Source organism: Chiloscyllium punctatum, chromosome 17 (genome assembly GCF_047496795.1).
Source record: "Chiloscyllium punctatum isolate Juve2018m chromosome 17, sChiPun1.3, whole genome shotgun sequence".
Classification (NCBI taxonomy): Eukaryota; Metazoa; Chordata; class Chondrichthyes; order Orectolobiformes; family Hemiscylliidae; genus Chiloscyllium; species Chiloscyllium punctatum.
This window is the reverse complement of record NC_092755.1, coordinates 80,515,313-80,542,571: the sequence shown is the minus strand read 5'-3', so window position 1 is coordinate 80,542,571 and position 27,259 is coordinate 80,515,313. Positions and strand designations below refer to the sequence as shown.

The window sequence follows — 27,259 nt, the reverse complement described above, 5'->3', positions numbered from 1 at the left end:
GAGTTGTTCAGGGAGAGGTGGGCGCCGCAGGGAGTGGAGTGCATTATTCCCCCTCCAACTCTATTTTGATTTAGTCCCTACCCTCCCCTTCACTGTTTTGATCACACAGCATTGCCCTTTTGATGTGAAGGGCAGTGCTTGTCACTGGCCACTCGGGTGTTTTCCTATCTTCCTGGTGGTGGAAATTGAATAAAGATTTGTGCACCTTGTGTCTTTCACTGTGTCTCACACCTGCACACACACACCATGGGGGCTGGGGAAAAAAAAAAGCACTACCGCAGTTAGGCAGTAGTGTGGGGGTTAAAACAAAAAAAAAGAAAAAAGAAAGAGAAAAAAAGTAAACAGGAGATTTAAAAAAAATAAACAGGAGTGTGTCCTTTGATGTGAAGGGCAGTGCTTGTCACTGGCCACTCGGGTGTTTCCTTTCTTCCTGGTGGTGGAAACTGAATAAAGATTTGTGCACTTTGTGTCTCTCACTGTGTCTCACACCTGCACACACACAACATGGGTGCTGGGGGAAAATAATCATTCCCACAGTTAGGCTGTAGAACATGAAGAAAAAAAGAAAGAAAAAAAAAGAAAAAATAAACAGGAGTGTCAGAGGTCCTGTTCACTCTGAGAGCTGGCTCTGAGGGAGCTGGATTAGTGTTAAGGACTCTACCTGTGTAAATAAGGGGGGACTTGGAGATGGGATACCGGCCTCTGTGGAGTTAATTCAGTGGCAGCGAGAAAAAAAAATGCTGCTGAAGAAATTCAATCACAATGGTTGTCTTTGAGTTGGGATAAGCATTTCTGGCATCATGTCGTTATTTGAGAAGCTTGAATTGTTCAATCCTGCTGTCAAAGACTGGGTTCAGTGTGTGGTAAGAATGCATTATTTATTCTAGCAAATAACATTGGGGGCAGATGAAAAGCAACAAGTAATTCTCCTGACAGCTTGTGGACTTACAGCTTTTTCAGTTATTAGGAGCCCAATGTTTCCTGAGGCGCCAGGTACTAAAACCTTTCAAGCGCTGACGGATTTAGTTGAGGAATATTATGACTCCAAGCCTCCTCTAATTCTGAGACACTTTCACTTTTACTCAGCAATTCAAGAGCTGGGGGGAATCTGTATCGGGATTTTTCATGAGGTTAAGATGACTGGCAGAGGCGCGTGACTTTGGTTTAACTCTTAATGAGATGCTGAGAGACCGATTGGTGGAAGGGATTAATGATGTAACCATGCAAAAGCCCCACTGGACTTCAAACATACCTGATAACCGGCTTTGTCATGAGAAAATGTAGCAAGTGGAGCAGATGAGTTACATAATATTCAGTTCAAGTCTCATATGAGAAGCAGCTGGATCACTTATTACTGATTGTAGTAAAACACCTAGGCCCAACTGGGTGAAATTGGTTGAGAAAGATTCACCTTGATTGATTTTCAATTAGAATGGCAGCCTGAGTGAAGTCCTGATTAAATACCCGAGGTTTTTCAGGAAGGACTAGGGACTATCAAATGAGACAAGGCCACTTTGCCAGTTGACCAGGAAGCAATCCCACGATTCTGCAAGGCCCACCAAGTGCCATTTGCCTTTTGGTAAATGTAGAGGCAGAAATCAGGAGGCTGAAAAGTGAAGGAATCATCAAACCAGCGCAGTTGGTGGAATGGGCAGCACCGGTCAGACTGGGCTGTGAAGCCTGATGGCTTGGTTCGCCTTTGTGGGGATTTAAACCAAATGGTAAACCGCAGCTGGATAAATACCCAATTTCTCACATAGAGGACATGTACCCCAAGCTGGCCGGGTTGCTGTCCATCACAAAGCTGGACATGAACCATATGTACCTGCAATTGTGCTTAGATGAGGTTTCCCAGAAGAATGCTACATTTAATACCCATAGGGGTTTGTACCAAAAAAACGAGACTGCCTTTTCGTGCCTGTGCAAATTTTCAGCAGATGGTGGAGAACATTTTACAAGGGCTATCCCAGGTTTCCATTTATCTGGATGGTGTGCTAATAACTGGGAAAACCAATAAGGCCAATTAGAGAACTTGGACAGAGTCCTTACGTGTTTCTCAAAGACAGGCATATGCCTGAGAAGGGAAAAAATGTGTTCCAAGCACTCCAAATAACCTACTTGGGTTACAGAGTTGACACAACCGGTTACACACAGTAGAAGATAAAGTGAGGATGATCGAAGATACCCCAGCTCCCACATCTGTACCAGAGCATGGTCTTTCCTTGGATTGGTGAATTTTTATGGAAAGTTCATACATAATCTCACTTTCATCCTGCTACCCTTACAGCTGCTATTGAAGAAGTGTCAGCCTTGGAAATGGTGCTGTAGCCAAGACCTATCCTCTTGGGAAGTGAAGAAGCAGCCATCATCCTCTAAGATGTTGGCACACTATGATCCCAAAGCAATACCTGGTGCTGACATGCGATGCCTCCCTGTACAGCATCAGGGTAGTGTTGGCTCACAGGTGACCCAATGGAGAGGAACAGCCAATAGCATGTGCTTCCCGGACTTTGGCTGATGCTGAATGAAGATATACCCGGATAGAGAAGGAACGTTTGACGGTCATCTTTGGTGTGAGAAAGTTCCACCAATGCCTTTACAGATGTAAATTTGTCATAGTACCAGACCACAAACCCGTGCTAGGGATACTCAGAGAGATCAAGGGCTTGTTGTTCATAGCTTCCATTCGAGTTCAGTGATGGGCTGAATGCCAAGTGTGTACAATTACAAATTGGAACACAGTCTGGGAGGCCAAGTAGCAAATGCAGATGCCTTGAGCTGCTTCCTGCTGGTAGATACACCACAGGTGGTGCTGCCTCTGGAACAGTTCTGTTCTAGTTTTGAGCTTTCAGGACACCCTCCCAGTTACTGCGGACAATATCAGACCGTGGACTCAACAAAGATCTGGTCCTGGTAAAACTAAAACGGATGGGGGAAACAAAAGGACCAGAATTGAAACCTTTCTGGGCCTGGCGAGACCAAATCACCATAAAGGATGACATTTATTATGGGCAGTGAGAGAGATTGTCCAGAGCAAAGGTCGCTTTCAAATACTGGCCGAACACCACCAGGATCATCCCGGGATTCCGAAGTTCTTCAGTTCTGAAGAAAAGTTCAGTTCTGGACCCGAAATGTTAACTGTGATTTCTCTCCACAGATGCCACCAGACCCAATGAGATTTTTCAGCAATTTCTCTTTTTGTTTCCCACACACAGTGTAGGAGTTATGCAGCAACCTAGCAAACTATGAGTTCAAATCCCACAGCGGTGTCTTGTCAGTTTGAATGTCATTGGATATATATCAGTTACTGGTGGAAGTGAGCATGGATTCCAATAAAATCATAGACTCATACAGTACAGATTAGGCTCTTTGACCCATCAAGTCTGTACTGACAAAAATATACTGAACCTACATGGGTCCTAGTGTCTCGCACTGAGCCTGTATACTTGAATGTTCTGACATTTCAAGTGCTCAGCCAAATACTTTTTAATGTTTGTGAGATTTTCCACCTCAGATCCCCACCAGGCAATGCATTCCAGATTCTCACCAACCTCTGGGTGAAAACATGTTCAAATCCCTTTGAAACCTCCTGCTTTTCACTTTAGAATGATGCACCCTTTGTTCTTGACCCTTTGACAAAGGAGAACAGCTGCTTTCTATCCACTTTCTCTCAGTTCCTCATAACCTTATTCACCACTTTCAGGGCTCCCCCTCAGCCTTCTCTGCTCTGAAGAAAACAGCCTGAGCTTATCCAGCCTCCCTCCATCGCTAAGATGCTCCATCCCAGTCTGTATCCTGGTGATTCTCCTCTGTACTCCCTTCAGGGCAAGATGGCAGCAGAGTTCCAGGGCTGCGTGTGGTCCCTCGCCTGTGGCCTGTGCGCTCCCATCTGCTCTCCTTCTTTGTTTTAGTTTTGCTTCTGCTCTTTTCTTTCGCTTTATTTCCTTCTCTTTTGGTCTTTTGTTTAGGCGGCAGGGGTCTCTTCAAGATGGCGGCGCTGGCAGGGTGACATCTACAACCAAAGTGGGACTTGTTGCCTAGTAGTGGCCTGGCCTGGCAGAGGAATCTGTGTTGTGGGCCCAGCGGTGAAGAGATAACGCCTAAAGTGGGGTGACTCCTACGTTGGTGGGTCCAGTGCAGGTGGAGGCGAGGTGGTGGTAGTGGAGATCTTCATGAGACTAGGGTCTGGCAGGGACTGGGTTGGAAAGATGGATATTCTGAATTTTTTATTTTTCTAATTTATTCCTGCCACCTATAATTTATTTCTTCACTTTTCTAATTTGCTTTTGTTTCTTATGAATTTGATCTAAAGTATCTGAAAACTTTTCACTGCATTCATTTGAGTCTATGTGACAATAAAACTAATTCAATTCAACATCCTTCCAACAGCATGGGGACCAGAACTGCACACAGTACTCCAATTCTGACCTAACCAAATACCTGTCCAATTCCAACATAACCTCGCTGCTCTTATAATCTATAGCATGACTGACTAAGGCAAGCATTCCACTTGCCTTCTTCAGATATCTGTGGAGAAACAACCTCAAATTCCTCTGAGCTTCTTATTTTCTTGTCATTCACTGAGTGCTCCCTTGTCTGGTTACTTCTTCCAAAGTACATCGATCAGGATTAAATTTCATCTGCCACTGATCTGCCTGTCCATATCCTGCTCTCATCCAAAACCATCCTTCTTCCTGTCGCTACCTTTTCAACGTCCTAACTGGTTCATGTGCGTCCTTTACCTCCCCTTCTTAACCAATCTAGCCAACATGTGACTCCAGTCTCACACCAATTTGATTAAGCCTTCAGCTGCCTCCTCAACTGTATCAAACTGTGACAAAAAATAAAATCAGATATAGAATAGGATGGACTAACATGAGTCAAGGAGACATTGTCAAGGTTCCGAAATACATATCCTAAGAACTTATTTTATTGAAAAGCTTCTTGAGAATCAGTTTCAGACTCTCAATTCCTTCCTATTGGACATCTGCAAGGAGGAACAGTGACAACATATCAAAAATTATTAGAAATTTCTTAATTGAGCAAGTTAAGAATGGCACCAAATTGACAGAAAAAGCATACAGTGTTGTGAAGATTACTGGTAGGTCAGAGATTGGGAATACTCCTGAAACCAGCAAAGGATAACTAAAATTATGGAGGGGACATGAGACTGTGAAAGTAAGCTAGCAAGAAATATAAAATCAGGCAGTAAGAGCTTCTACTGGTATATATGAAAGAGAGCATCCAAAGTAAGGTTGAGAGGAATTAAAAATGGAAGCAAGAAAATGGCGGAGACTGTGGACAAGACAGTAAATCTATTCCATCAGTAGCAGAATGTTAGAGGGATGAAGAGAGCAAGAAACCCAAAGTGGCCATTGTCACCAGCAAAGTAGCCTCAGGCTCTTCCTGGAACTGAATATTGATGGGTTCCCTCAATATGATGACCTGTGTCCTAGGTTCCTAAAGTAATTTGTGAATGCATTGGTTATAATCTTCCAAAGATCTCTAGATTCTGAAAAAGACTCAGTAGATTGGAAAACTGCAAATGTAACACCTCTATTCAAGAAAGGAGGGAGACAAACAACAGAGGACAGTTTGCTGAATATTTGCCATTGAATGAATGTTTGAGTTTATTATTGAGGAAATGGGACACTTTGAAAGTGGTAATTTAATCAGGCAGAGTCGACACGGTTTTGTGAAAGGGAAATTGTGTCTGACAAATTTATTGGAGCCCTTTGATGATGTAGGAAGCACAATGGTTAAGAGGGAAATGGTAGGAACAATTAAGGCTAATGGATGCTTTAAGGGTTAAGCTGGGCAAGTCGTATTGATAGAGTTAAGTGAGGAATGATGGAAGGGGGCTCAAGTGGGTTTAAACACTGGCAAGGACTGGTTGGGCCAAATGGCCTCTTTCTGTGCCCATATACCCTAAGTAACCCACCTGCTTCTATTTCCTATGTATGTCTGTTCTAACATTGAGGCATTACCGAGCAGGAGCTAATGTAGGTTAGTAAGCATAGAGGGGGTGAGCAGGCCTTGGTCTCAGTTAGGATTCATTAACGTTGCTTGCCAGTGAAATCTCACCACAGCATCCAGTCAGTCCAGCCAGGTCTGGGTGTGTTCTGGGAGAGAGTATATCGTCTGCTGACGGGATCCAATTCAGACAACATTGTTTAAAACAGCTTCGAGTGCCAAAGGAAAAGTGAATGAAAACATTTCGAAATAAATATGAATAACATTGATTAACACCTGATTTTATAATACTGAGAAAACAAATGCCAATAAACTCTTCTTAATCATAGCCATACAAAGGTCCTCACAACTACTCAGTTTTTTTTTTGTGTTAAAAAAATAAATTGTTTGGACTTTCTTCAATGATAAAGAACACTCTCCATGAAATTCCTTCATTTTCGTTTTAAAAAATGCTGATTCACCGTGAATCCACGCAGAGTGAAAAGTTCCAGGTGGACTTGGCACAGCGTTCTGTTTTGGTTAAGTGGAGGTTAAGTAATGACACAGCCTCCTCCTGGTGAGTCAATGACAATTGACTCTGATATAGTCAATGCTGCCTCATGAAGCTGCTGCTGTTGAAGTTAATGCAGTCCATTAATCCAACCCCAGCCAGGCTAACATCACAGAACTAACAACCAGCTTCACCTTCCAGCTCAATGCAATGGCGGCTCGAGGCATCCCAGCCTTAGATGTACAGGAGCAATTCCTTTTCTCATCTCCCGACTGGCTTTCATCATGATGACCCCGACCCGTTCGGGCTCTGGAACGGGTATGCTCGGAAATCGATGAGTCCGCCTGCATCTCGCTGCACACCAGCCAGTCCCTGGCCACGGACTTCGGATACCCAGGGTCCACTTGCATGTTACTGTGTGTCACTTTCCAGTAATCCTTCCCCTTAAAGAAATAGGCAGCTCCTACACGGGAACATAAGAATTTAATTTGCGTTGATTGCTGATGCAGTGAAAAGTATTGTTTTGCACTTTATCCAGGCAAATCATAACCTACATAAGTATATGGGTCAGTGCTGAGGCAGTGCCGCACTGTCAGAGGGTCAGTGCTGAGGCAGTGCCGCACTGTCGGAGGGGCAATGCTGAGGGAGTGCCGCACTGTCGGAGCCTCAGTGCTGAGGGAGTGCCGCACTGTCGGAGGGTCAGTGCTGAGGGAGTGCCGCACTGTCGGAGGGTCAATGCTGAGGGAGCGCTGCACTGTCGGAGGGTCAGTGCTGAGGGAGTGCCACACTGTCGGAGGGTCAATGCTGAGGGAGCGCTGCACTGTCGGAGGGTCAGTGCTGAGGGAGTGCCGCACTGTCGGAGGGTCAATGCTGAGGGAGTACTGCACTGTCAGAGGGTCAATGCTGAGGGAGTACTGCACTGTCAGAGGGTCAATGCTGAGGGAGTGCCGCACTGTCGGAGGGTCAGTGCTGAGCGAGTGCCGCACTGTCGGAGAGTCAGTGCTGAGGGAGTGCCACACTGTCGGAGGGTCAGTGCTGAGGGAGTGCAGCATTGTTGGAGAGTCAGTGCTGAGGGAGTGCTGCAGTGTCAGAGGGCTAGTGCTGAGTGAGTGCAGCATTGTTGGAGGGTCAGTGCTGAGGGAGTGCTGCATTGTCAGAGGATCAGTGGTGAGGGAGTGTAGAACCATCTGAAGGTCAGTACTGAGGGAATGCAGCACTGTCGGAGGGTCAGTTCTTGAGGTGTGCTGTACTGTCAGGCCTTTCATCTATCAGAAATGATGTAGGTTCACAATTGGGTGAAGAAGTTTCCATGACACTATTTGAAGAATGTGCCAGTTCTTCCAGTGTCTTGACCAGTAATCGTCCCTGAATCAACATCACCCAATCGGGACGTTCGAGATTGTGAAAAGCACTGAAAATGAAAATTCTTTCAGTTTACATCAAGCTTGCATCTGATTGGCTCATGTCAAGTTGCTAAAGGGTGATGAGTCACATCACTTTTTTAAAAAGTTTTAAAACCGGAATAAAGTCACCATTTCTCACATCTCACTGCCTGAGTGTGGCACTTCATAAGGAGAACCCATATTTGGAGAATATGTTCACAGGGACATGTCACAATGAATTCTGGGCTGTGCCCCTTCGACAGGGAGTATGTGAGAATTGAATGAAAGGGACAGGTCACATCCCAAACTGCCTCACCCCCCTCACCCCCACCCCCCTCACCCCCACCCCCGTTCCCCCCTTCTGAGTTACTCTCCTCAAACTGCAAACTACCTGCAGGTCATCAAGTGGTGGGTAGCACTGATCTTTCAGCTCAATCTTTACGGAGTTTGCACAGCTTCATTTGTCCACCTGTAATATGCTGCTGTCATGGAAGCAGTCAAGTTGAAGGGGAAAGCGAGTTTGCTGGATCAGTCTGCATTTATGTAGCACCTCTAACATGGCAAACCATACCAATCCACCCCCACCCAGGTTGCTTCATGGAAGTGTTATAAAATAATAACCCAAGACGTTGAGGCTCATATTGAGACATTGGAACATAACAGCAAAAGCTTCTTCAAACAGGCAGGTTTTGAGGAACATCTTAAAGGAAAAGAGGAAGGGGCAATGTTACATACAGAGCTTCAAGTGCAGGTAACTGAAGGCACACCAGGTAACAGTGCAGCGATTATAATCAGACAGCCTCAAGTGGCTGGAAGGAGGAGCACAGAGATTGGTGGGTGGAGAGGGGAGGTGGACTGAGAGCCCAGCACGATGGGTCAACACAATGAGTTTCTAGAGGTTTTTGTGTGTCTCTACGCCACTGGTGAAAATCCAATTTTCAGCATCCAGCAGTCAAAAGCTGCATTCCTTGCAATAAATGCCTCATCTTTGCACCTTGTTATAGGGTGGCATGGTGGCTCTGTGGTTAACACCACTGACTCACAGCGCCGGGGACCCAGGTTTGATTCCCATCTTGGGTGACTGTCTGTGTGGAGTTTGCACGCTCTTCCCAGTCACAAAGATGTGCAAGTTAGGGTGGAATAGCCATGCTAAATTGCCCGTAGTGTCCAGGGATGAGCAGGCTAGGTGAGTTAGCCATGGGAAAATGCAGGGCCACGGGGTAGGGTGGTTCTGGGTGGAATGCTTTTCAGAGGGTTAGTATGGACTGAACGGCCTGCTCCCACACTGGAGGGATTCTATAGCTCTACATTATTAAATGCGTAGGGTGGTACCAAGTAAGTTGGAGTCCAAATTGTACTTTAACCTTGTTCCACAGCCATTTAATTAGGTCACAGCTGACTGTACCTCAAATCCATTTGCTTAAATTCCCCATAGCTCTTGATATCCTTACCCAATGTAAGGTGATCACCTCAGTCTCAAGAGCTGCAGTGGACTCGTTTTGGGGAAACAGGTTCCAGATTGCTGCTGCAGGTTGTCAGGGTCACAGAGGGAATAAGAACAGGAATTTGGAAGATGCCACCAGCTCAGTAAGTCTGGGATGAAGATATGTCAGTGGCAGAGCACGGAGAGACCTCACTACCCTTTCCAGCTTTCAGCACCTCAGCTTGCCTTGTTGTCAGTAAAGCCTTTAAAAGAATAACACAAATAGATGCAGGTGCTGAAGATCTGAAACAAAAAAAAATTGCTGGAGAAACTCAGCAGGTCTGGCAGCACTTGGGGAGAGAAAGCAGAGTTGACATTTCAAGTCCAGTAACCCTTCTTCAGAACCTGACTCCTGCTGAGTTTGTACCTTTAAGAGAGCTCACTATCATTATGCCTTTAAGAGACATGCTCATGAAATCATTCCTGATTCAGGTAGACAGGGCAGTGAAGGTGGCTTTCGGCACACTGGCCTTCATCAGTCAGGGCACTGAGTATAGAAGCTGGGAAGTTATGTTGCAGTTGTACAGGACGTTGGTGAGGCCACACTTGGAGTACTATGTTCAGTTTTGGTCACCTTGCAATAGGAAGGATGCTATTAAACTGGAAAGAGTGCAGAAGAAATTTACAAGGATATTGCCAGAACTCAAGGGTCTGAGTTATAGGGAGAAGTTGGACAAGTGAGGATATTTTTCTTTAGAGTGCAGGAGACTGAGGGTGGGGGGGGGGGGGGGGATCTTATAGAAGTGTATAAGCCTTTTTCAGTCTCAGTCTCAGAAAAAGTCTCAGTCTTTTTCCCAGGGTTGGGGAATCGAGGACTAGAGCGCATCCGGTTAAGGTTAGAGGGGAAAGAATAAAAGGGAACCTGAGGGGCAACTTTTTTATGCAGAGGGTGGTACGTGTATGGAATGAGCTGCCAGTGGAAGTGGTTGAGGCTGGTACATTAACAACATTCATGTCATGTGACCTGAGGACATAAAGATCCCATACTCCATTTTACCCTGCGGATCACTTGAAGCATGACACTCATGGGTAACATATTTCGCTGCTGTAAACCATGAATGTAATATTAGCCCAGGCATGTAGTCCGTGAGGAATGTAATGCTGACAGACCATTGATTATTGTAATAATTGTCCGTTGGATCCTTCAATACCAGCACAGCCACACTCAGTTTCCAATGTCATGGGAGACAACTGAAGCGGCTGGAGATAAACTCACAACAGGTTTCCCCAATAGTGATCGAAAACCACGAACATACCATCAGACCACTTCATGGCATCATCGAGTTGGCTGGGCAGCCCCTGCCACTGACCCATGTCCTTCGGGTAATCAGGGTCCATTCTCCGCAGGTGGTCGTCATATCTCCAGTACTGGTTGTCCTTAAAGAAGTAGGTTTTATCGTCGTGGGGACAGACAAATGCTGCATCAATACTCTTCACTGACAGGTCAAAGTCACTGATGAAGCGTGGGTAACTCTCCTCGACATTATTATCTTTGAACACCCAGTACCGCTCCCCTGTTAAACAGCAATACCAACACACAGTCAGACTTAACATACCTCCAAACAGGTGGCTCCTACTATTTGGTTAATCAACTTCTTTTTTCAGTCGTAAAGTATTGGATTTCTGCAAAACCATAGATTGATACAGGGATGCCATTCGACCTAATACTGACCCTCTGACAGTGCAGCACTCCCTCAGCACTGACCCTCTGACAGTGCAGCACTCCCTCAGCACTGACCCTCTGACAGTACCCGCTCCCTCAGAACTGGCCCTTTAACAGTGTGGCACTCCCTCAGTACTGACCCTCTGATGGTGCAGCACTGCCTCAGTACTGACCCTCCGACAGTGCGGCACTCCCTCAATACTGACACTTGACAGTGCAGTGCTCCCTCATCACTGACCCTCCGACAATGTGGCGCTCCCTCAGCACTGACCCTCCAACAGTGGAGCACTCCCTCAGCAATGACCCTCTGACAGTGCAGCACTCCCTCAGCACTGATCTTCTGACAGTGCAGCACTCCTTCAGCACTGACCTTCCGACAGTGCAGCACTCCCTCAGCACTGACCCTCCGACAGTGCGGCACTCCCTCAGCACTGACCCTGCGGCAGTGCGGCATTCCTTCAACACTGACCCTGTGGCAGTCTGCCTCTGTGTCAATAAGTGGGATTTTTCTGTATGTCTGACCGCCAACCAGTTTTGACAATTTGGTGCCAATTCACAGTTAGGCCTGTCAGTTACAGACAAAAGGGTCCTATTGCCTATTTTGATCAGTGCCTTTCCCAATGTTGGCCAGGAGGTTAGCAATTCAGTGTGGGACATACCTTCCTTGCTGTTGTCAATGCAAAGATCAAAGAATTCCATTCTGGTATCAATCCATGGAACAAATGATTGAACACGCTGGGGCTCATTTCTCTGGGAAAGGGATGCTTTCCAGATAATTTAGTCAAGGCTTTTAAAATAATGAATGGGTGGGGTTTGAGACTTGACATACAAATATTTCCTTTTCTGGGGGATCCATACAGGCAAAGTGATCATTAGCAGCTGTAACAGGGAGTTCAGGAGAAGGCTGTGTACCAGATAGTGGTGGGCGCTGCCAGGAGCAGACTTTACTGTCAGCTACACGCGAGAAGCCGAATTGAAGGCAGGAGAAAACATACCAGACTGTGGGGAAAGACCAATGAGAACGGGATAGGAAGGATGGCTTGACCAATGGGCTGTAAGCAGACAGGCAGGAGGCTGGAAGAACACAGCAAGCCGGGCAACATCAGGAGGTGCAGAAATTGACATTGCGGGTGTAACTCCTTCTTCAGGACTAGGGGTTCCAGCATCTGCAGTTTTTTTGTCTCTACCAATGGGCTAGCATGTGCTGAATGGGCTGAGAGGCCTCCTTCTGTCCTGTCATGGTGTATGATTTTGTAATACTGACAGAAGGATTGTTTGAGGCAGAGAACTGGATGAAACACATGGAAGAGAGCAATGCTGAAGAGAGGGTGGGAAGAGGGGCTTCGTGTGGAGTGGAAATTGTAGGGCAGAATGGTCTGTTTCTTTGCTCAAGGTTTGATGTAACAGAGGCTGAAATGGATGTGAAAATACTCCGTAAGATTGATTTTAGAAGCAATGGTTCTATATTAAGCATTTTAACCGTTAGTGTTTCGGTATCTTTCAGATCAAGATCTACAGCTGTTCATCATGAAAACATCAGCTTATTATCAAGGAACGTAACTCAGCTTTTCGATTTATTCACATTATTCATTTATTCACCACTTCACATTGGCCTCACAGTGCGACTCTGAAGATAAACCCTGTTCGACAATATTTACCCGGCAATGTCTTTCAGAAATCTGTATTACAGACCAGCAGGATTCAGTGTTTCTTAGGAATCTGTTGTTACGAAATTGTAAAGATGTGACCTCACAACCCAGGCTGTCACTTCCTGAGTAATACCCCAACACAAACTGAGCAAACCAAACACAGTAATTCCATTTCCACTTTCCCCCTTAAATGAAAGCAGCATACAGAGAAACTCAGCAGATCTGGCAGCATCTGTGGAGAGAGAGAGAGAGAGACAGTTAATGCTTCAAGTCTGAAGAAGGGTCATGGGACTCACTGTGTTAACTGTTTCTCTCTCCATAGATACTGCCAGACCGCAGGGAGTGGAGTGCATCATTTCTCCCTCCAACTCTATTTTGATTTGATCCCTACCCTCCCCTTCACTGTTTTGCTCACACAGCATTGCCCTGTGGTTTGAAGGGCGGTGCTTGTCACTGGCCACTCGGGTGTTTTTCATATCTTCCTGGTGGTGGAAACTGAATAAAGATTCGTGCACTTTGTGTCTTTCACTGTGTCTCACACCTGCACACACACACCATGGGTGCTGGGGAAAAAATAAGCTCTACCGCAGTTAGGCGGTAGTGTGGGGGTTTAAAAAAAAAGAAAAAAAAAAAAGAGAAAAAAAAATAGATACTGCCAGACCTGCTGAGTTTCTGCAGCATTTCGTGTCTGTTGTGTTTTGGCTCATTTTGTTCTGACTAGCCCATAATAATCAGCTGCTTCCTCCCACAGGTTTAAAATGGGGGAGCAGGAAGTGGCCATTCAAGCTTGCTACACTGTCCTATCTACACCCACCTGCCTTCACTCCATATCTCTTAATAGCCTTGCCTTACAAAATCCGATCTCCGATTTAAAGTGATCGATTATGCCCTAGCATTTAATCCAGAGACCCAGGTCATGTTTCCGGGACCTGGGTTTGAACCCACCACACCAGATGGTGGAATTTGATTTTAATAAAAATCTAATGATGACCAGGAAACAAATGTTAATTGCTGAAAAATCCATCTGATTCACAAATGTCCTTTAGGAAGCATAAGAACATAAGGACGAGGAGCAGGAGTAGGCCATCTGGCCCTTCAAGCCTGCTCTGCCATTCAGTATGATCATGGCTGATCTTTTCACAGCCTCAGCTCCACTCACCCGCCCTCTCACTGTAACCCTGAATTTCTTTACTATTCAAAGTCTATCTAACTTTGCCTTAAACCATTCAATGAGGACACCTCAACTGCTTCACTGGGCAGGGAATTCCACAGATACACAACCCTCTGGGTGAAGCTCCTTCTCAACTCAATCCTAAACCTGCTCCCGCTAAGTTTGAGGCTGTGCCCTCTTGTCCTAGTTTCACCTGCCAGTGGAAACATCCTCTCTACTTCCATCTTATCGATTCCCTTCGTTGTTTTATATTTCTATAAGATCCCCCTCATCCTTCTGAATTCCAATGAATATAATCCCAGTCTACTCAGACTCTCCTCATAAGCCAACCCCCTCAACTCCAGAATAAACCTAGTGAACCTCCTCTGCACCCCCTCAGTGCCAGTACATCCTTTCTTAAGGAAGGAGACCACAACTGCACAGTATTCCAGGTGTGGCCTCACCAGCACCTTGTACAGCTGTAACATAACCTCCCTGATTTAAAATTGCATCCCTTTAGCAATGAAGGACAAAATTCCAATTCCCTTCATAATTACCTGTTGCACCTGCAGACCAACCTTCTGCGTTCATGCACAATGACATCCAGGTCCCTCTGCACAGCAGCATGCTGCAACTTTTCACCATTTAAATAAGCGTCCATTTTGCTGTTACTTCACCCAAAGTAAAGGACCTCACATTTACCAACAGTGCACTCCAACTGCCAGACCCTTGCCCACTCACTTAACCTGTCTACATCCCTCTGCAGACATTCACAGTCCTCTGCACACTTGCTCTACCACTCATCTTAGAGGCAAAAGTGAGGACTGCAGATGCTGGAAATCAGAGTCTAGATTAGAGTAGTGCTGGAAAAGCACAGCAGGTCAGGCAGCATCCGAGGAGCAGGAAAATCAAATTTTTGGGCAAAAGCCCTTCATCAGGACACTCATCTTAGTATCAACTGTGAACGTTGACACACTACATGTGGTCTCCAACTCTAAATCATCGATGTGGGCGGCACGGTGGCACAGTGGTTAGCACTGCTGCCTCACAGCGCCAAAGACACAGGTTCAATTCCCGCCTCAGGCGACTGACTGTGTGGAGTTTGCACGTTCTCCCCATGTCTGCGTGGGTTTCCTCCGGGTGCTCTGGTTTCCTCCCACAGTCCAAAGATGTGCAGGTTAGGTGAATTGGCCATGCTAAATTGCCCGTAGTGTTAGGCGAAGGGATAAATGTAGGTGAATGGGTCTGGGTGGGTTGCGCTTCAGCGGGTCAGTATGGACTTGTTGGGCCGAAGGGCCTGTTTCCACACTGTAATGTAATGTAATCTAATCTAAGAATTGTAAACAATTGCGATCCCAACACTGAAAACTGGGACACACCACTAGCTACTTTTTGCTAACCAGAAAAGCACTCATTTATCCCCACTCTTTGCTTCTAGTTAATTAATCAATCCTCTATCCATCCCAATACATTACCCGTAACATCTTGCACCTTTATCTTTTGCAGCAGCCTTTTGTGCAGCACCTTGTGGAATACCTTCTGGAAATCCAGGTACACCACATCTACTGAGTCCCCATTTTCCACCACTGTCCTCAAAGAATTCCAGTAAATTAGTTAAATGTGACCTGCCTTTCATGAACCCATGCTACACCTGCCCAATGGAACAATTTCTATCCAGATGTCTCACTATTTCTTCCTCGGTTATAGATTCAAACATTTTCCCCACTAAAGAAGTGAAGCTCATGGACCTGTCAATACCTGCCTTTTGTCTACCTCCTTTTTAAAATAATGGCATCAAATTGCTGTTTTCCAATCTGCCAGAACCAGAAGAAAAATGTCTGCCTCACCAAATCTGACCTACAGACCCACAGCCATTTGGCTGACTCTGAACTGCCTGATGGGCAATTGAGGATAGATAATACCCAGCCACGCCCACAGCCTGGGAATGAATAAAAGGAGCTGGTGATGGCCAGTAAAACACACCATGGTGAGAAACCCTGAGTTTTAACAGAGGGTTTACCCTGTTCCTGTAAATGCAGGGAATCACATAACACAGGAGATTGATGGGGCAAGATGGGGCTGGGGCAGATTGTGATTCCCAGACCAGTCAATGCGAAAATGAAGGAGAGGATTAAATAGAGGTGTTCAAATGTGGAAGAGCTTTGCCAGAGTAGACAGTGACACAAGGGAAGATATTTGCTCAGTTAGCCGTAATGGTAATTGGGAATGATGAAATGATATTTGTAAAGCCTTATAAGTTGATGGAAGCACATTCAACAATTGTCTTCAAAAGGGAATTGCATACAAACTTGAAAAGGGCAGAAACGAGTGACCAGACCATGGGGAGAAAGCAGGGTGTGGGGTTTGTTAGAAACTTCTCTCAAACAGCTGATCCAGGCACCAGGAGCTAACAGACACCTGCCTGTGCTCTGTCATCCTATCATTCTGATACATATCTCTGTGGGCTGTTTAATATAATGTAAAGACAAAACAACATGATTACATGTTTTTGATAAAGTCCCACAAGGGATACTAATGCTTAAAGTGACAGCCCGTGGGATCCGAGGAAATTTGATAAATTGGATCCAGAATTGACTGAGTGGCAGAAACCCAAGTGTGATGGTTGAGGAATGTTTTTATGAATGAAAGCGTGTGCCTAGTGAGGCCCCATATGGATCAGGGTTCAGGCCCTTGCTGTTTGTGGCATATATAAACGTTGGAAGGGTTAATTTGTAAGTTTGTGAGTGGTAAATAGTGAGGGAGATAGCCTGGGGCTACACGAGGATATAGGTGGGCTGGATAGATGGGCTGATCAATCAGGATCAGTGTAAAATGATGCACTTGGGCAGGACAAACAAGGCAAGGGAATACATGATGAATGGAAGGATCTAAGGAAACACCGAGAGACCCTAATGTACATGTTCACCAGCCCCTTAAGGAAGTGGGATACTTAGATAAAATGGTTAAGAAGGCACATGCCTTTATTAGACGAGGTATAGAGCAGGGAGGTGATGCTGGAACTGTATAAAATATTGGTTAGGCCACAGCTGAAGTACTGTGTGCAGTTCTGGAATTCACATTATAGGGAGGATATGATAGCACTGGGAGAGGGAGATTTACCAGGATGCTGCCTGGCCTGGAGAGTCTCAGTGATGGAGAGAGATTGGACAGACTGGGGCTGTTGTCCTTAGAGCAGAGGGGACTGAGGGGGACATGATTGAGATGGCGGACATGATGAGGGGCATGGACAGGGTAGACAGGAAGAATCCTTTCCCCTTGGTGGAGGGATCAGCGAGCAGGGGGTGGAGATTGAAGGTTCAGACCAAGAGGCTTGGAGGAGATGTGAGAAAAGAAATGCTTCAATCCAGAGGGTTTTGGAAGTCTGGAACTCTCTACCAGTAAGGGTGGGAGAGTCATAGAGTCATAGAGATGCACAGCATGGAAACAGACCCTTCGATCAAACTCGTCCATGCTGACCAGGTATCCCAACCCAATCTAGTCCCACGTACCAGCACCCGGCCCATATCCCTCCAAACCCTTCCTATTCATACACCCATCCAAATGCCTCTTAAATGTTGCAATTGTACCAGCCTCTACCACATCCTCTGGCAGTTTATTCCATACACGTACCACCCTCTGCGTGAAAAAGTTGCCCCTTAGATCCCTTTTATATCTTTCCCCTCTCACTCTAAACCTATACCCTCTAGTTCTGGACTCCCTGACCCCAGGGAAAAGACATTGCCTATTTACCCTATCCATGCCCCTCATAAATTTGTAAACCTCTATAAGGTGTCAGCCTCTGACACTCCAGGGAAAACAGCTCCAGCCTGTTCAGCCTCTCCCTATAGCTCAAATCCTCCAACCCTGGCAACATCCTTGGAAATCTTTTCTGAACCCTTTCAAGTTTCACAACATCTTTCTGATAGGAAGGAGACCAGAATTGCACACAATATTCCAATAATGTCCTAACCAATGTCCTGTACAGCCGCAACATGACCTCCCAACTCTTGTACTCAATACTCTGACCAATAAAGGAAAGCATACCAAACGCCTTCTTCACTATCATATCTACCTGCGACTCCACTTTCAAGGAACTATGAACCTGCACTCCAAGGTCTCTTTGTTCAGCAACACTCCCTAGGACCTTACCAGAAAGTGTATAAATCCTGCAAAGATTTGCTTTCCAAAAATGCAGCACCTTGCATTCATCTGAGCTAAACTCCACCTGCCACTTCTCAGCCCATTGGCCCATCTGGTCAAGATCCTGTTGTAATCTGAGGTAACCCTCTTCGCTGTCCACTACACCTCCAATTTTGGTGTCATCTGCAAACTTACTAACTGTACCTGGCAGAACAGTGAAGAAGCATTTAGATATACACCTACAAAGCCATGGGATATAGGGTTCTAGACCATGTGCTGGGAAATGGGATTAGAATAGGGAGGTCATTGTTTTTGATCAATACAGACTTGATGTGCTGAAGAGTCTTTTCCTGTGACGTAGGCCCCCATGACTCTATAAATGTGACCATAATAGCTTTTCTGAAATCATAATCTGCAACTCTTTCTGTGACTGAGCCATGGGTCAAGGTGGTGAGAAAGAAGCAGATTAAGAGACTGCATCCAGCTGTTTGAGGTTGAGTTAATGGAAATGGCCCATTTAGACTGATACAAACATCTCTGGCGAAAATGAGGACTGCAGATGCTGGAGATCAGAGTCGAGAGTGTGGTGCTGGAAAAGCACAGCAGGTCAGGCAGCATCCGAGGAGCAGGAGAATTGACATTTTGGGCAAAAGCCCTTCATCAGGATTCAAACACCTGCCAGGTGCTAACGGTGGAGAAGGTAAGGACTGGAGAGTGCACTGGGGTGGATTCAGGTGGGTGAACCTGCCACACCCCAGCTGAAGAAGTTAATTTCTTACCTTTGAAGAATACTATTTTATGGTCTCCAGTTCTCTCATAGACAGAGTCCACACCTTCCATGTTGCTGGGTAACCCCCGCCAAAACCGCTGGATCTCTGCTGGTTGCAAGGAGACCAAATGTCTGTTACGGGTCAGCCGCCAGAAATACCTCCCTATTGGAGCAAACACAAGAGTTTACTGAGGGAACCAGATTCAAAAACAAGAGTGCTGCACCCCGATCTACTGTGCAATATTTCACATTGTCCTTAATTCCCTCCCTACCCTCTCCTTGACCTCTTTCACCTCCACAACACTCCAGGATCTCTACACTCCTCCAGCTCTGACCTCTTCAGCATCTCCCGTTTTAAATGCTCCACAAATGGCAGCCTTTAATGCAGCTGACTAGAGCCTGACTCTACAATTCTCTTACTCCAACCTCTCTGTGCCTCTGCCTCCTTGGAAATTCTGCATAGAACCTGATTTTTAGATTGAATATTAAATTCTGTCACACAAAAGCTCTCAAACCTTGGCTCGCATTTACTATGTGAAGGGGGCTATGTAAATGTAAGTTGTTGTTATCAATTGTCTCCATAGCCTGCATCATAACAGAAAATGCACTCATCAGGTCAATCTGCAAGGTTACTAATATAAAGGCAAAACAACAGTTAAACTGCATGGGAAGAGAGAGTTAATTTGTAAGCAAGTTGACTCCTTCAATTGTTATTACAATTACAGTACTATTTAATAGCTAATTCTTATTACTTACAATCAGAATCCACTCGCCAACAAATCAGCTCACTTTTCCCATGCAGTATAAATATTGTCTTGCCTTTGTATTGTTACTGTTCCCTGGAGCATTGGAGACTGAGGGGTGACCTTATAGAGGTTTATAAAATCATGAGGGGCATGGATAGGGTAAATAGACAAGGTGTTTTCCCTGGGGTGGGGGAATCCAAAACTAGAGGGCATAGGTTTAGGGTGAGAGGGGAAACATTTAAAAGAGACCTAAGGGGCAACTTTTTCACACAGAGGGTGGTGTGTGTATGGAATGAGCTGCCAGAGGAAGTAGTGGAGGCTGGTACAATTACAGCATTTAAAAGGCATCTGGATGGGTATATGAATAGGAAGGGTTTGGAGGGATATAGGCCAAGTGCTGGAAGATGAGACTAGATTAATTTAGGATATCTGGTCAGAATGGACGAGTTGGACCAAAGTGTCTGTTTCTGTGCTATACATCTCTATGACTCTATGACTTTTACCAATTGTCCTGATGAGTGCAAGATGAAATATTTTTTCAGTTCATCAATACTCAAGTTTTCCATGAACAAGCGACTGGTTTTGAAATTGTCATCCTTAGTGTGATGCGGTTTCTATGGATTTCAGCAAGGGTTTTGAAAAGGTCCTAAATGGGAACTTGATATAGAAGGTGGGATCCAGGGTAACTTGGCAAATTGGATCCAAGATTAGTGACAGGAGACAGCGGGTGGTGGTAGAAGCCTGTTGTGTAATGGAGAACCACAGGGATCGGTGCGAGGAGTCTTTTTGTTTGTGATATTCATAAACAATGGATATGAAAATGTGGACGTGATGATAATCAACTCTGGATGATACAAAGATTGGTTGCCAGTAAGGAGGAAGTTGTTAGGTTACAGGAAGATGTAAATGGCTTGGTCAGATTGGCAGGTCAGTGACAGATGGAATTTAACCCTGATCACTTTGGAAGCAGCCACAAGACAAGAGAGAACTGAATAAGTGACAGGACACTGGGAAGCTCAGAGGAACAGGGGGATCAGTTGGTGCCTGTCTGCAGATCCCTGATGGTAAAAACAATGACTGCAGATGCTGGAAACCAGATTCTGGATTAGTGGTGCTGGAAGAGCACAGCAGTTCAGGCAGCACCCAAGTAGCTTCGAAATCGCTGCTTCGATGCTGCCTGAACTGCTGTACTCTTCCAGCACCACTAATCCAGATCCCTGATGGTGGCAGGGCAGGTTAATAGGGTGATTGAGAAGGGGACACTTTCCTTTATCAGATATGGCATGGACTATAAGAGCAGGGAGATCGTGTTGGAGATGTACAGGACTTTGGAATACTGTGTGCAGGTCTGTTCTCAACACGATAAGAAGGATGTGGTTGTACTGGAGAGGTTGCAGAATAGTTTCCCCAGGAGGTTGCCTGGGATGGAGCATTTCAGTGATGAACGGAGGCTGAATAAGCTCGGGGTGTTTTCTTGGGAACCGGGAAGGTTGAAGGGGAGGCCTTATAGAGGTGTATAAGGTTATAAGGGGCATGGACAGGGTGGAGAGAGAGCAGCTGTTTCCCCTTAGTCAGAGGGTCACTTACACAAAGCACACTTTTACAGTTTTAGTACTACAGACTCGATCAGCCAAAGGGTCTCTTATGTACTGTAGGATTCTATAATTCCACAATACTTGTAAAATGGAGCTGAATTATTGTCTTGACTGCTGCAGTTATTGTCTATTCCAGCAGATGGAGCTATGTGCCAAACAAGACATGTCAAGAAGGCAAACACTTCATGGCTTCATTGATAGCACCACCGGAAATTTTAATGTTTAATATTACTGCCTTCAATTCATTACACCATCTCTCCCTGCTCCGTTAAATAGCTTCCTATTCCAATCATTTGTCAAATCTTTCAATAATAGTAATAATATATTGTTTCATCTCCAGGCTGATGTGATTGCCTTTAAATTGCAGCAAAAAGGCAGCAATATTTCACAGGAGACCATTTGTAATCAAGTGAACAGCAGTGGTTTGGGAGCTGGCCCTGGGCATCTGTGTGAAAAATTGAGAGAATATGAGAATGCACACAAGAAAACCAGGAGCCAATATGAACCATCAAATTGATGCAAATTGACTGCCCAGCTGCCTGCACTACAACAACGCCCACACTTCAAAAACACCTCATCAACTATAGAGACCCATTGGTTGGGAAAGGTGCTACCTAAATGCAAGTTTTTAAATACATATAAATAGGAGCCTACTGAGGTGTTTTATTTAATTCCTGACAAGTGTAGCTGTTTCCCTGATGTTTGGAAACTGTGACTTGTATTAATGTGAAGGTGCTAGTGTTGGACTAGGATGGAAAAAGTCAGAAGTCACATGACACCACGTTATAGTCCAACAGGTTCAGTCCAAATCACAAGTTTTCGGAGGCTGCCCCAGTTGGTGTTCCTATTCCACACAAGCCCTGCTTTATCTCTTCCCCCCACCGCACCCCCCCACCCCCCGAAGCTCCATCTCTGCATCCTTCTGTTCAATAGCAGCTCGGACAGAACTTGAATATTGCTGCACACAATGACCCGCTTTCAAAACAACTTATCAGAATTAATTTACGTTTGTGAATTTAAACAAAAATTGGCTTTTAAGTGTTTCTGTGTGCATTTGCCATGGCAACACTTGACCAATGAGAACCCACTTGCTAACCTATCAGCAGGCTGTTTGTCACAGAGTCTGACAGCAGAGAAACAGATCCTTCAGTCCAACCAGTCCATGCTGGTGTATAATCCCAACCTAGACTAGTCTCAACTGTCTGCTCCTGATCCATTTCCCTCAAAACCTTTCCCTATTCATGTACTTATCCAAATCTCTCTTAAATGTTGTAATTGTACCCACACCCACTACCCCCTCAGGAAGTTCATTCCACACATGAACCACCCTCTGTGTAAAGAATTTGTCCCTCATGTCTTCTTTAAATCTTTCTCCTCTCACCTTAAAAATCTGCCCTCTCGTCTTGAAATCCCTAATCCTCAGGAAAAGACAACTACTATTAACTCTATCTATACCTTTCATTACTTTATAAACTTCTATCAGGTCCCTTCTTAACCTCCTATCTTCCAGTGAAAAAAAGTCCCAGCCTATCCAGCCTTTCTTTATAACTCAAACCTTCCATTTCCAGCAACATCCTGGAAAATCTCTTCTGAACCCTCTCCAGCTTAATAATATCCTTGCTACATGAACATCAACTCGCCACAAAAAGACATGACCCTCTCTCACTAGTATCCTCACATACGGATGAGCAAGGACACCACTTCGATTGGGGCAACGCATCCATCCTCGACAAGCCAAACAGAGACACACATGAGAATTCCTAGAAGCACGGCATTCCAACCGGAACTCTATCAACAAGCACATTGACTTCGATCCCATTTACCACTCCCTGAGAAAAAGAATAGGAAATGACATCACCAACCCAAAGAAACCCAAACATATAAATAGAAAGGGGGCTACACCACCAGTGCTTCATCCGGAGGTTCACTGAAGATGTTACCTAGTATGGTGACAAAATGTCTGAAAACAAACCCTCCAGCTCAGCGAGCAAACTTACATCCATGTCCTTCCTATAATTGGGCGATCAGAACTGGACATAGTATTCCAGAAGAGGCCTCACCAATGTCCTATACAACCTCAACCTGACTTCCCTACTCCTATACTCAAAGGACTGAGCAATGAATTGACGTCCCCTTTGACATTCTTGTATGTGTCCTGATGAGAGCAAAGTGAAAAGCAGAGGTATATATGTGTGTAATATGTTCATCCAGCTACCCCTTCAAGATATCTAGACTATTTACACCAATGATTCCTTACCATGAGGAGAGAGTGAGATGGGGTTGGGTGGGAGAACACTTGTACAAATCAACAATGTTGCATAGACCCAATGGGCCAAATGGCCTGTTTCAATGCTGGACATTTTATATAAAGTCAGAGAAAACAGTGAGGAAGAGAGCAAGCTATGTGCAAAATTAACACATATAATCTTATGTGTGTAAAACATAAATGAAGACCAAAATAAATAGCGATAGCTTTGGGTGTTCAAGATTTCTGGCCTTTTGTGATTCCCACATTTTAATGGCAGCCGTGACTCCAGCTGCCTGGTTCTAAGGTCTGGAATCTCTCCAAAACCTCTTCAGTTCTCCACCTCTCTCATCACCTTTAGAACGCTCACTAAAGCCTAGCTCATTGACCAATCTCAGTGTTAAATTCTGTTTGATAATCAACGTTAAAGGATGCCATTCAAATGCGAGTTGTTGTGAAGAAGGGAAATAGGAAGCATGTACAGGTGTGAAGGGCACTGAGGTGGATGTATTGTCAGTGGTAAGACCAAGAGCAAATGACAGCCAAGTAAAATAGCAAGCAGGATAATACTATTGGATGTGAGAACTAAACAGGCCATTCGACCCATCAAGTCTGCTCCATCATCCAATCAGACAATGGCTGATTTAATCATCTACAACTCCACTTTCCTGCCTTTTCCCCATAACCCTTGATTTCCCTTCCTGATTAAAAATCTGTCTATCTCTGCCTTGAATAATTTTTATGACCCAGCCTTAACAGTCGTCTGCAGTAAAGAATTCCACAGATTCTCTCCCCTCTGAGACAGGAAATTCCTCCTCATCTCTGTCTTCAATGGGGTGATCCCTTACTCTGAGTTGATGCCCTCTGATCCTAGACCCTCCCACAATGGGGAAACAATGTCTCCACATCTCCCTCTGTCGACTCCTCGAAGAATCTATATGCTTCAGTAAGGTCACCTCTCATTCTTCAAAACTCCAATGAGTACAGGCCCAACATACTCAACCTCTCCTCGTGAGGCAGTCCCTGCATCCTCAGGAACAAGCTAATGAACCTTCTCTAGACTGCCTCCAGTGCAAGTACATGGGCTGAAATTCCAAACTGGGAAAGCTTGCTGAGTTTGGTGTCAATGCTGCACAGTAATAAATCATAAGAGACTTGCAGAATGGAAACTGCACAGGGGAATGATAAGCACCTTTCTGATCTGCAGATTGGAATATCTTCAACGCTTCCAAGTACAAAGGATGTTCTGGGAGGATATTTTGAAGTGAAACAGCTCATGCTTATACATCATATTATCATATTGTCAGGACAACTTAAGGAATCTCACGATCAGTAGTTACTCATTGTATCCTTGTGTGTAATTAAGCCTGGGAAAGGGTGGCACGGTGACTCAGTGGTCAGCACTGCTGCCTCACAGCACCAGGGACCCAGTTCGATTCCACCCTCGGGCTACTGTCTATGTGGAGTTTGCACATTGTCCCTGTCACTGCATGGGTTTCCTCCAGGTGCTCCGGTTTCCTACCACGATGCAAAGATGTGCAGGTTAGGGTGGATTGGCCAAGCTAAATTACACATAGTGTCCAGGGATGTGGATTAGACATGGGAAATGCAGGGTTACAGAGGAGGGTGGGATGCTCTTAGGAGGGCCAGGTTGGACCCAATGGGCTAAATGGCCTGGTTCCACACTGGAGGGATACTACGATCTTTCCTTGGATAAGGGGATGAAAACCATTCACAGAATTTCAGCCGTACCAGGTCAAGACATCCATCATACATATAGAAAACTGTGATTATTCTTCTTAGAGTAGTGAAAGTGAAGCCGGGGAAGTGCTTAATTACCAACATGAAGAGAATGGAGAACTCACTGCCACAGACAGTGGTTAAGATGAATGATACAAATGTATTTTAGTGAAAGTTAGATTAACACTCGAAGGGAGAAAGAGACAGAAAGCGATGACGTTGGAGTGAGATGGAGGGGGAGTGAGAAGATGAGACGTAACAGAAACACCAGCTTGGAGCAATTGGGCTCCATGGCCTGGTTCTGGGCAGTGGGCTCAGGTTGTTTAAGGGTGTTCAAGCTCTCAAAGAATTTTAATGGGGCAAACAATGAGATACACTGCTCAGAGGCAGGAGGGTCAACAAATGAAGGAAAAGAAAACAAAGAACTGATGGCATTGGAAATTCGACACAAAAACACAAATTACTGGAGAAACTCAACAGGTCTGGGAGCATCCGGGGAGAGATGGGCGGCACGGTGGCACAATGGTTAGCACTGCTGCCTCACAGCACCAGAGACCCGGGTTCAATTCCCACCTCAGGCGACTGACTGTGTGGCGTTTGCACGCTCTGGTTTCCTCCCACAGTCCAAAGGTGTGCAGGTCAGGTGAATTGGCCATGCTAAATTGTCCATAGTGTTAGGTAAGGGGTATGGGTGGGTTGCGCTTCGGCAGGTCGGTGTGGACTTGTTGGGCCGAAGGGCCTGTTTCCACACTGTAAAGTAATCTAAAATTGAAGTTAACATTTTGGGTCCAGTGACCCTTCTTCAGAACTGATTATAGCTCAGAAAAGGTTGGTGTATATGCTGAGGATGGGGTGGGGAGAGGGTGGACATGGAGCCCAGAGAGAGAGAACAATAGCTGTACAGACAAAGGAAAGGGTAAAGGTCAGTCTGTGAGGACAAATAGCTGTTTGTCAGGATGATTACTGACTGACGATGGGCTGTGTGCAATAGTAGCTCACGTGATGACAGGGCCTGGTGTGTGGGGGTTGGGGTAAGGGCATGGGAGAAGGTGCCCAGGCCCAAAGATTTTTGAACTCAGTATTGAGTCCAGTGGGCTGCAGGGTCCTCAAGTGGAAAATGAGTTGTTCTTCCAGCTTGTGCTGAGCTTCACTGGAACACTGCAGCAAGCCTGAGACAGAGATGCTGGCCAGGGAACAGAGGTGGGCTGTTAAAGTGGCAGATGATTGGAAGCTCAGCGTCATTTTTGTGGACAGAGTGTAGATGTTCTGCACAGAGCTGAAAATGTGTTGCTGGAAAAGCGCAGCAGGTCAGGCAGCATCCAAGGAACAGGAGAATCGACGTTTCGGGCATCCAAACGTCAATTCTCCTGTTTCCTGAAGAAGGGCTGATGCCCGAAACGTCGATTCTCCTGCTCCTTGGATGCTGCCTGACCTGCTGCGCTTTTCCAGCAACACATTTTCAGCTCTGATCTCCAGCATCTACAGTCCTCACTTTCTTCTGTTCTGCACAGTGGCCACCTGTAGTGACTGTAACAAGGCCAGCCAGTAGGACCTCCTAGACTATGAGTTCCCTGATTTGGGCTGTTCACCTGGTCCAAACAGGGAGTCCTGGCTGACAGATATAAACAGGAGGGTCAGAGATGCTGACTCTCTGATAGCTGACTCTGAATGAGGCAGTATTAAAGTAAAGAACCATTCATGTATAAATAAAGGGTGACTGGGTGAAGGGAAATTCCAGTCTCTGTGGAATTATTTTATCACCCAGTCTACACTTTGTCTCCCCAATGTAGAGAGGCCTGGATGTATGGGTCACTGGATCCGAAATGTTAACTCAAATGGAAGGTGCAAATTGAATCCAATTAGTGAAAGGGCCAATGAGAAGAACAAAGAAAATTACAGTATAGGAACAGGCCCTTCAGCCCTCCAAGCCTGCGCCGATCCAGATCCTCTATCTAAACTTGTCACCTATTTTCTAAGGGTCTGTATCCCTCTGCTCCCTGCCCATTCATCTATCTGTCTAGATACATCTTAAATGATGCTATCGTGCCCACCTCTACCACTTCCACTGGCAATACGTTCCAGGCACCCACCACCCTCTTCATAAAGAACTTTCTCCATATATCTCCCCTAAACTTTTCCCCTATTACCTTGAACTCATGACCCCTAGTAATTGAGTCCCCCACTCCGAGAAACAGTTTCTTGCTATCCACCCTGTCTATACCACTCATGATTTT

At 45.4% G+C, this 27,259-nt stretch overlaps 1 protein-coding gene across 2 annotated transcripts in view; it reads right to left on the bottom strand.

Annotated features, from left to right (window-relative positions):
- Window positions 1–215: 215 nt before the first annotated feature.
- The window catches only part of mmp17a (matrix metallopeptidase 17a), a 126,718-nt gene continuing 99,674 nt past the window's right edge, over window positions 216–27,259 (bottom strand). For both annotated transcript variants that reach the window (XM_072587684.1, XM_072587683.1), the window contains exons 8-10: window positions 18,710–18,862; window positions 10,585–10,842; window positions 216–6,926 (exon numbers count right to left, since the gene is read on the bottom strand). In XM_072587684.1, coding sequence (XP_072443785.1) covers window positions 6,607–6,926; window positions 10,585–10,842; window positions 18,710–18,862 — 731 coding nt within the window. In that variant the 3' untranslated portion in view covers window positions 216–6,606. The remainder of the gene's footprint in view (window positions 6,927–10,584; window positions 10,843–18,709; window positions 18,863–27,259) is intronic.